The sequence below is a fragment of the Salvelinus alpinus genome, chromosome 7, assembly GCF_045679555.1.
Source record: "Salvelinus alpinus chromosome 7, SLU_Salpinus.1, whole genome shotgun sequence".
In the NCBI taxonomy this organism is placed as follows: Eukaryota; Metazoa; Chordata; class Actinopteri; order Salmoniformes; family Salmonidae; genus Salvelinus; species Salvelinus alpinus.
In genome coordinates, this window is record NC_092092.1 from 35,795,343 (window position 1) to 35,805,435 (window position 10,093).

The window sequence follows — 10,093 nt, forward strand, 5'->3', positions numbered from 1 at the left end:
TGCTTAAATAAAACAAAGCGTTTTTAACCGTGAGTGAGCCTTTTCAATTATGATACATTTGTTTGATTTCACCTTGTCTCACATTAGTTCTGCAGATGTATTTATGAAGACCTTGCAGTTATGATGGTTATGAAAGCGTTTTGTTTCTGTGTGGAAATATGGTTTGTGTCATTTGAAGATATAGTTGTGAAATTTATATTATTTTATTCTATATGTGCTTTTAGGTTTATAGGCTTTTACTGCACTTGTATTTACAATACACTTACAATACACAAATGGATATATTTCCATTACTGTATGATTTAAAAAAATAATTTTATTTAAAGAAATATCAACATAAATTCTTAGGTTTCTTCTGGACATTGTAAGTTTTCAGAGTATACATTTAAATTCTGATAGATTCCATTTAGCAGAGCCTTCTATCCAAAGTGACTTACAGTCATGGGTGGATACATTTTACGTATGGGTGGTCACTGGAATTGAACATACTACCCTGGTGTTACAAGCACCGTGCTCTACCAACTAAGCTACAATGACATAGCAATGGCTTTGCAATTAAACCAAGGATACCAGGACACCTCCCCTTTCATCTAACTCCATTAAACCCTCTGTGGAAAAGGTTCTACATGGAACTGAAAAGGGTTCTAGCTGGAACCAAAAATTGTTATTCAAAAGGTTCTCTTATGGGGACAGCAAAGAACTCTTTTAGGTTCTACACTGAACAAAAATATAAACGCAACATAAAACAATTTCAAAGATTTTACTGAGTTACAGTTCATATAAGGAAATCAGTAAATTGAAATAAATTCATTAGGCTCTAATCTATGGATGTACCATGACTGGGAATACATATATGCATCTGATACCTTAAAAAAAAGTGAGCGTGGATCAGAAAACCAGTCATTATCTTGTGTGACCACCATTTCCTTCATGCAGTACGACACATCCCCTTCGCATGGACTTGATCAGGCTGTTAATTGTGGCCTTTTGGAATGTTGTCCCACTCTTCTTCATTGGCTGTGCGAAGTTGCTGATATTTATTTATTTTAATTTATTTAACCTTTATTTAACTATTGTCTGTAACTGGAACACGCTGTCGTACATGTCGATCCAGAAGATCCCAAACATGCTCAATGTGTGACATTTCTGTTGAGTATACAGGCCATGGAAGAACTGGGGACATTTTCAGCTTCCAGAAATTGTGCACAGATCCTTGCGACATGGGGCCGTGCATTATCATGCTGAAACATGAGGTGATGGGGGAGGATGAATGGCTTGACAATGGGCCTCAGAATCTGAAGTCGGTTATGATGCTGAACTGCGGTCAGGTCAAGACCCTGGTAAGGACAACGACCACACAAATGAGCTTCCCTGAGACGGTTTCTGACAGTTTGTGCAGAAATTCTTTGGTTGTGCAAACTCACAGATTCATCAGCTGTCCGGGTGGCTGGTGTCAGATGATCTCGCATGTGAAGAAGCTGGATGTGGTAGTCCTGGGCTGGCGTGGTTACACGTGGTCTGCGGTTTTGAGGCTGGTTGGATGTACTGCCAAATTCTCTAAAACGACATTGGAGGCGGCTTATGGTAGTGAAATTAAAATTATATTCTCTAACAACAGATCTGGTGGACATTCCTGCAGTCAGTATGCCAATTGCACACTCCCTCAAAACTTGAGACATTAGTGGTATTGTGACAAAACTGCACATTTTATAGTGGACTTTTATTGTCTCCAACACAAGGTGCACCTATGTAAGGATCACACTGTTCAATCAGCCTCTTGAGGGGTTGGATTATATGCGGAAGAACCTTTTCAGTTGAATGCATTCAGTTGTACAACTGACTAGGTATCCCCCTTTCCTGATATGCCTCACCTGTCAAGTTGATGGATTATGTTGGCAAAGGAGAATTGCTTACAAACAGGAATGTACATTTGAGAGAAATAAGCTTTTTTTGTGAATATGGAACATAGAACCAACACTTTACATGTTGTGTTTATATATTTTTTTCAGTGTAGATAACACCTTTTTTCTAAGTGGATCCATGTGTGTGTTATGTGTGTTATGATGTCATATGGCTGAGATGGCCTATAGCTTTTACGTTAAGCTCAGAAAGGTCAGACAAGGGTTGTTCTAATATAGAACAAGATAATTGTCCTCCTAGCCTTCTGGTGTAACTACAAAGTAATAATACATTTTGTATATCTTTACAAAACTATACATTTAGTGTACACATATAAAGCAAATCATCCTGTCTTTTAATGTCATCAATTATTGTATAGGAAATTGGTATGAAAATTCATATACCTTTATAAATGAATAATGACTAATTCATTATTAACTTCTACGTTCCAGTCTTAAGGAAGTTTCCATTATCATTCATTTCAATAGATCATAGTCATTCACAAAGGAGTGAAAGACTATGACTGACCTCCCATGTCGATATAAAGTATTTACGAAACAGCTGGAAGACTATTGTCTTCAGAAATAATCTATTACAAACACCCTGTCTGAATCTTCAGATATTGAAATTGATCAACTTCTTCCGTTACATTTGGATTGACAGACATGGAAACCCTGAAAGAGAAGGGCACATAAAATGGGCAATAATATCACAGCTTTGATAGAGAGGTCATAAGGAAAATTCCATATTTCAGCTGAAGCTGTTCTGGTTCCGGCAGAATTCTTTACATTCCATTTAGTGTCAGTTTATAATGGCTCATTCTGAGGAAAATCAATCCCAATCCTGAACTATCACGCTAGATTATGTGTACCAATTGACCATCGTTTCTCATAATCTTCAACATACTTTGGTATTCCAACAAAACAAATGCAAAACTACGCAGAAACGTCCAATGTTAAGAATTTGCTGTGTTGATTGAAGGGTTCACATCTTTACTTGAGGCTATGTAGAACTCTGATCGGCTGCCTTGACAAGGATCCTGTTTGGGGTCTGTGTCTTTACTGTTTTTTCTGTGCTTTTGGGTCCTGCGACAGTGGCGTATCCCAGTCACTGTGCTGATGACCAGGGAGCTGGAGATGAGGGCAAAGCCACTGAGGAAGAAGGTGGCCGTATAGGTGCCTGTGGTGTCAACTAGCCAGCCTGCGGAGGGAGGAGGAAGGAGATATGCACATTCACTTAGGCTATAACTTGATGGATGGAAGACAATGTATGTGTTAATAAATACAAAATAAATCATTTTTAAATCAGTAATAATACACTGGTGGGTAATTTAACAAGCTATTGGTGCACTTAATGCAACATTTTTGCATCCATGACAAAATCTTCTTTTTTTTAAAGTAACGTGAACATCTAACATCCATGGTGTACTCTTCGGGCCGGTTTCCCGGAATGGTTTAGTCTGTTCCCGGGAAACCAGACCTTCATGACAAAAGATTTATTTAATAACTCAACAACTACTAAATCATTTCCCGAATCAGGACTGAATAAGCGGGTCACTTAAGAATGACATAAGGTATACTATAAGTGAAATTGTTTTCTGTTGCCTATTCTCAAAGAGACCAGCAGGCTTTCTCTACCTGATGAGTGGTCTAGAAAGAAGCCCTCTGGGCACACAATGGTTGAATCAACTTTGTGTCCACGTGGAATAGATGTTGAATTGACATCTGTGCCCAGTGGGAGGTAAATGTCTGCTCATGGTTTGCTGCTCGCAAATGTGGTATTTGGCAAAGCTTTTAGTGAAGCAATAACAATGTCCCAAACATGGCTTTTTTACCACTAAAAGCTTTCATAAAGACCACTTTTGCGATCAGCAAACAACGCGTGAACATTTACTCCCATATCTTTTGTTCACCTCCTGTGCTATGATCAGTTAGTACTTAATCACTTTCCTTTCAACACAAGGACACTCACCTCCTATTGGAGGGCTGAGCAGGTAAGGAATGGCATGTAGGAAATACACAATCCCCAGAGCGGAGGAGAGGTTAGTTGTCCCCACAATGTCTGAGGTCACCACAGGTATGAGGGCCACGTAGGCGCCATCGAAGTACCCATAAAGCACAGAGAAAGGCACCAGCAGGGCGAACGTCCGCAGGAGAGGGATGAAGAGGCAGCAAAGTCCCTCCATGCCCACTGCGATCATGTAGCACACATTACGATACTTCTTCAGGCACCTGGGGGGGAAGAAGAATAGGGCATACAATCAGTCTAAAAACACATCCTACTGGGCACAATGGTTGAATCAACGTTGTTTCCACGTCATTTCAATGAAATTACATTGAACCAACGTGCACTAGACGTTGACTTGACATCTGTGCCCAGTGGGATATTTCCCATATTGACCATCTGAATGACCTGCGGCTCAACTGTTCATGTCCTTACAGAAAAACCGCATGATTTCAGGTGGAAAATCACATTATCACATGTTGCTTTACATGTTGTCACGTTATCACATTAACTTCACATAAGACCAGATGTGATCACATGAAAACATGTGTTTTTGGAACAATTCACGCGATCATGTGAAATTCATGTGACTTCTAAGACGAAACCAGCTGTTTTTCAACTTCAAGATAAAATTGGGTAACAGCTCCATCCAGGGTTGGAGAGCAGGACTCTCCAACCCTGTTCCTGGAGAGCTACATTCCTGTAGGTTTTCAATCTAACCCCAGTTGTAACTAACTTGATTTAGCTTCAATCAGCTAATTATTAGAATCCGGTGCACTAGATCAGCGTTGGAGCGAAACCCGACAGGATGGTACATTAGGTTTCCAGGAATAGGGTTGGAGATCCCTGCTTAAAGGTGCGACTACAAAAACTAGGTGACAGTTCAGTAAAAGGTGACACTGAAAAAAAGTGAAAACTGAATAAGAAAAGGCTGGATCCACATTTATGTTAAAGCATAGCTTCTGATTTCATACAAACTCCAAGTGGAATGTTGCAGAGGAAGACCTACAGAAAGACACAACTCAACAAATACAGGTATGTTTTGGACCTGTCTTCCAGTCCAAATAAAGGATTGCCGGCCTATCAAAGAGCATGGCGGGACAGAGGCACTCTTCATGGAATTAAAATACCTTTGTTGTGGTGGCATGTTCAATGGAACAAAATGTTAACTCAGGCCTACCTCCTGTCTACGAGCCAGCCGAAGGTGATGTTCCCCACGATGTCTATGACCCCCAGGATAGACATGAGGAAGGCGGCCTGGTGGTGGCTTACGCCCACATCCAGTGCGTAGGGCACAAGGTAGACGAACGGCAGGCTGCAGCCGCTGGCTAGGAACAAGAAGCTCACCGCCAGCATCAGGAAGTCAGGCATCAGCAGGAAGCGGTACTCCTGCATAGACTTGAAGCAGCGCCTGTCTTTGCTGTTGTTAATCGCCAGAGGTTCCTCTAACGTGCTCACCACCTGAGCTTTGACCCTATATCCACAGTCGGTATCCAACGGGACCGGACCATGGGCCTCCTCTTCTTCTTTCAAAGTGATAGGGCGCAGTAAGGCCCCACAGACACACAGATTGGAGACAACGCCGCCCAGGATGAGTAGGGCCCCGCGCCAGGAGTAGTGCTCTATGAGCAGCTGGACCACAGGGGCCAGGATGAAGGTCCCGATGCCACTGCCTGACATGGCGATCCCGTACGCCAGGGCTTTCCTCTCACAGAAATATGACCCCACCATGGCAATGGCAGGGGTGTAACAGAGAGAAAACCCAATACCTGCCAATCAAAAGAGGAAAAGGTTGTTTTTGGTATGCCATGATCCATACTAGGGCATGTTTTTGGTACAGTATGTCTACCCAGTATCCCTGAATTATATGACGTGTGATTTATAGAGGTTCCTAATGATACTGCAGTTGCCCTTTTAGGTGCCTGTCTGAGTGGGTCAGGAGGATGTCAGGGAGGACCCACCTGTGAGGACCCCCAGGGTGAGGTACAGGTACTCCAGACTGGTAGCGAAAGAGCTGAGGACCAGGCCGATGGAGGACAGGAAGCCCCCAAGGATCACAGCGATGCGGCACGAGAGACGGTTCCCAATGAAGCTGCCTAGAGGAGCTTCAATCACAACACAGTACACATGTTAGTATGGGACTGTGCAGGCACGTAGCTTGAGCTGGGGGGTGGGGGGGGTATATATCATGATGAGTTTTATTGATTGGGTAAAAATCCCCACTGTAAAGCTTTATGTGACTCAGTTCCTCATTTTATGATTGGATCCCCTCGCCGCCAAATACGCTTTGGTTGCACTCGGTCTCCAGAGGCAGCAACCCGTTCACAGTAAAGGGAAAAAGAGCTGAGCACGGCTTGTAAGGATAACAGAGAAATGCAATATTTTTTCTCTCTTTCCCTTTTCATCGGTCTGCAAGTATTGCTTTAGTCTGCATTAACAGTTCAGCAGCACGCACTACCCCTCTCTCTCTCTCTCTTTCTGGTGTTTGCTGAGGCGAGGTAGCTACATGTTTTGAAAGATTAAAACGAGTAAAAGTTGTTTTAATACTGATGCATGCAATGTTAGGTTGGCTATTTTTGCTAGGCTAACGTTAGCTAGCTACCTAAGCTTGCACCAAAAGCACAGTATGTGGATCTTTTCCTTTTGAATTGCAGTTTTAGATGAGCAGCACTTAGTGAGTCAGTCAGTGTTCACCCTACAGAAAATGTAGCTATTGCCCGTAATGGAGGTGCCAACATCAAAGAGGAGAAAAGTACAGAGCATAAGATATTTTTGGGGAGTGCAGAGTACTGTAAATCAAAATCAAATCAAATTATATTTGTCACATGCTTCATAAACAACAGGTTTGGACTCATAATTAAATTTTTACATAGGGGCAATTTTCCCTCTAAACGGAGCTGCACCTCGGACTGCCACACAGATGAAATATCAGCCCGCGCAGAGAATCACGAGATTGAATTTCACTTAACTTTCTAGAGTATTCCCCTTTAGTTAACACTATAAACGTTTCACTCTACTGTGGGAATTGTGCTCAAATCAATGCAATATTAGACACTTTCAATGTAACATACCAAAACAAAATGAACTATGCAAAACTAACTGTGCAAGAGATTTTCTTGTAGGCAGAGTGCATTGGAGTAGGATTCTATAGCATTGACATGCCACGATTCAGGCCTGTACTCTGTGATCTGTGCCATTCCTTTGAACTGGACAGCATGAGCAGTCATGAGTAGATGCGCTTGTTTTGAGATCAAAGCGAGAACTGCATGAAGCAGTGGTGTAAAATACTTAAGTAAACATACTTGAAAGTAACTCTTAAGTAGTTTTTGGGGGTATGTGTACTTGACAAATTATATTTTTGACTACTTTTACTTTTACTCCACTACATTCCTTAAGACAATAATGTACTTTCTACTCCATACATTTTCCCTGACACCCAAAAGTACTCATTACATTTGAATGCTTAGCAGGACAGGAAAATTGTCTAATTCACGCACTTAAAGACAAAATCCCTGGTCATCCCTACTGCATCTGATCTGGCGGAATGACTCAACACAAATACTTTCTTTGTAAATTATGTCTGAGTGTTGGAGTTTGCCCCTGGCTATCCATACATTTAAAAAACAAGAAATCGTGACGTCTGGTTTGCAACTTCTTATGGCTGCAATCCCGGGAACGGGATGATATTACAACAGCCAGTGAAAGTGCAGGGCGCCAAATTCAAACAACAGAAATCTCTTAATTAAAATTCCTCAAACATACATGTGTGTTATATAATTTTAAAGGTAATCTTGTTGTTAATCCCACCAAAGTGTCCGATTTCAAATATGCTTTTCAGCAAAAGCACTACAAACGATTATGTTAGGTCACCACCAAACCACGATAAGCACAGCCATTTTTCCAGCGAAATATAGCAGTCACAAAAAGCAGAAATAGAGATAAAATGAATCACTAACCTTTGATGATCTTCATCAGATGACACTCATAGGACTTCATGTTACACAATACATTTATGTTTTGCTTGATAAAGTTCATATTTATATAAAAAAATCTGAGTTTACATTGGCGCGTTACATTCACTAGTTCCAAAAACATCCAGTGATTTTGTATAACCACATAGTTTCAACAGAAATACTCATCATAAATGTAGATGATAATACAAGTTATACACATGGAATTATAGATATACCTCTCCTTGATGCAACCGCTGTGTCAGATTTCAAAAAAACTTTACGGAAAAAGCAAACCATGCAATAATCTGAGACAGAGCTCAGAACAATAGTCAAATTAGCCGCCATGTTGGAGTCAACAGAAACCAGAAATTACATGATAAATGTTCCCTTACCTTTGATGATCTTCATCAGAATGCACTCCCAGGAATCCAAGGTCCACAATAAATGCTTGATTTGTTCGATAATGTCCGTTATTTATGTCCAATTAGCTACTTTGGTTAGCGTGTTTGGTAAACAATTCCAAAGTCACGAAGCGCGTTCACTAAAACCTGACGAAATGTCCAAAAGTTCCGTAACAGTCAGTAGAAATATGTCAAATGATGTATTGAATCAATCTTTAGAATGTTGTTGAAATAAATCTTGAATAACGTTTCAACCGGAGAATTACATTGACTTCAGATGAGCGATGGAACGGAGCTGCCTCTCATGTGAACCCACGTGGTCAAAGAATGTTCACCTCATGGCAGTGGTGACTAATTCTCCTCATATGGCAGGTTTTTGCCTGCCATATGAGTTCTGTTATACTCACAGACATAATTCAAACAGTTTTAGAAACTTCAGAGCGTTTTCTATCCAATACTACTAATAATATGCATATATTAGTAACTGGGACTGAGGAGTAGGCCTTTACTCTGGGCACCTTTCATCCAAGCTACTCAATACTGCCCCTGCAGCCATAAGAAGTTAATATAAGGAATTTGAAATTCTGATACCTAAGTATATTTACCTAAGTATATTTTAGCAAATACATTTACTTTTGATACTTAAGTAGATTTAAAACCAAATACTTTTCAACTATTACTCAAGTCATATTTTACTGGGTGACTTTCACTTTTACTTGAGTCATTTTCTATTACGGTATCTTTACTTTTACTCAAGTATGACAATTGGGTACTTTTGCCACCCCTGGCATGTAGCCACCTGTGCACATTTGTTCATATTCTTTGCTAGTTAGTTATTAGCCCAGTTTTAGCTAATTTCTAGTCAACAATGGGGGAGTGGTTGCTTCCTACAAGAGCACAAAATGTGTGCATTTCTAGCCATCTTTGAAAAGCAAGTCAGATAAGAGCTTTTTTTTATGTCTTAAAAGGGGCAGTGTTGTATTTTGAGACGGTCTTGAATAAGCTAAGTAGCCAATAGGCAGAGGGTAGCATAATTTGTCTGATTCTCTGTATTCGTGGTATGGGAATAATAATGAATTTTATTTTATAAAGTGGTTTCTTGCATCAAACAACACAACATTTTCAGTCACCTCGTCTGAAGGACAAGTGGGTAAACAGATTAATGTCAAGCCCTGCGTGTTTTTTTCAAAGGTCTCATGGATTGTAGGTCTACATTGAACACCACGCATTTGCTGCTACTGATGATAGAGCAGCTATTTCCATGTTAAAATGTTATGTGATGCATTTTTCTCATTGTTGTTTATGTTAGGCCACTCTGCTAGGCCTATATTATGATCAAGTAGCCTACTTGGCCACTGCTAAAACTGTAACTTAAAGCGGGTACAGCCTCAGTGTTTACAGGAAACGCGCGCCGGAAATTGCACAGAAATTTCACAATGTTCAAGTTTGTGCTTCGAAGACCTGAAATTTGCTCAGTGCTGAATTTTTTTGAGGGAATATTGCTTGCAGGCCCTTCCCAACAATGCATAGAGAAAGAAAATAGAGAAATAATAGAAAAGTAAAACACATAATAATAGATACACACTGAGTGACAAAAACTTGGCTATAGACAAGGGGTACCAGTGCCGAGTCAAAGTGCAGTGGTACGAGGTAATTGAGGTGGATGTGTACATTTAACTAGGAGCAAAGTGGCAGATAGTAAACAGTAGCAGCATATGTGATGAGCCAAAAAAGTTAGTGCAAAATCTGGTCACTGCAGATAGTCTGGGTAGCTATTTGGTTAACTGTTTAACTAACTATTTAGCAGTCTTATGGCTTCGGGGTAAAAGCTGTCTA

At 40.5% G+C, this 10,093-nt stretch overlaps 1 protein-coding gene across 2 annotated transcripts in view; it reads right to left on the bottom strand.

The window, feature by feature from the left end:
* Nucleotides 1–2,181: 2,181 nt before the first annotated feature.
* Nucleotides 2,182–10,093, bottom strand: part of LOC139580910 (monocarboxylate transporter 12-B-like) — a 28,598-nt gene continuing 20,686 nt past the window's right edge. For both annotated transcript variants that reach the window (XM_071410056.1, XM_071410057.1), the window contains 4 exons: nucleotides 5,865–6,008; nucleotides 5,084–5,672; nucleotides 3,871–4,130; nucleotides 2,182–3,099 (listed from right to left, as the gene is read on the bottom strand). In XM_071410056.1, the coding sequence (XP_071266157.1) occupies nucleotides 2,855–3,099; nucleotides 3,871–4,130; nucleotides 5,084–5,672; nucleotides 5,865–6,008 (1,238 nt within the window). In that variant the 3' untranslated portion in view covers nucleotides 2,182–2,854. The remainder of the gene's footprint in view (nucleotides 3,100–3,870; nucleotides 4,131–5,083; nucleotides 5,673–5,864; nucleotides 6,009–10,093) is intronic.